Source organism: Chrysochloris asiatica, unplaced genomic scaffold (genome assembly GCF_000296735.1).
Source record: "Chrysochloris asiatica unplaced genomic scaffold, ChrAsi1.0 scaffold00109, whole genome shotgun sequence".
Classification (NCBI taxonomy): Eukaryota; Metazoa; Chordata; class Mammalia; order Afrosoricida; family Chrysochloridae; genus Chrysochloris; species Chrysochloris asiatica.
In genome coordinates, this window is record NW_006408627.1 from 2,408,920 (window position 1) to 2,409,485 (window position 566).

A 566-nucleotide genomic window follows, 5' to 3' on the forward strand; every position below is an offset into this window, starting at 1 on the left:
AGCCCTCAGAATCACAGCAACTCAAACCACCACAGCACAACAGACAGACCAGTGGTGCCCGTTTGGTTTTATGTCTATACTGTCTCTTTAAATTTCTATGTAAATCTTGATACAATCTTTTTTTTTTTTTTTTTTTTCCCAATGGGAAACGTCATTGCTTTAATTCTGCTTAGTGTCAGCCACACCAGGGCGGATGGCCCACCTGTCCAACTCAGCGGCAGAATTAGATTTATCACCCACAACTGTCAACATGATCATTTACAAAAATAAATATGAAAAAAGCTGCGACTCTCTTAGTGATCACAGAGTTAATTGGATAGTGATTATACAAGTGTTAAGCATCTGGCAGATCTCCTAAACTGCACCAAAAGATTTTGGAAGCACTTGGTTTGCTCTCACTGGCAAAGTGGAAGGGCAGGGAGGGGCCTGAGCGGCTGGGGAGCGGCTGCAGGCGGCCTCCTGGGACTCACGTTTCAGAGTCGGCATACATGCCGTTGATTAGGTAGTCCACCTGTGTGTAATCCTTCTTCTTGTAGCTCTCATAGGCTTGCAGGGCAAATAAAACC

The 566-nt window shown here is 44.7% G+C and overlaps 1 protein-coding gene across 1 annotated transcript in view; it reads right to left on the bottom strand.

The window, feature by feature from the left end:
- Nucleotides 1-566, bottom strand: part of LOC102840479 (uncharacterized protein C11orf24-like) — an 11,784-nt gene that overhangs the window by 10,290 nt on the left and 928 nt on the right. Inside the window, exon 2 of the mRNA XM_006867764.1 lies at nt 471-565. Within this exon, the coding sequence (XP_006867826.1) occupies nt 471-565 (95 nt within the window). The remainder of the gene's footprint in view (nt 1-470; nt 566) is intronic.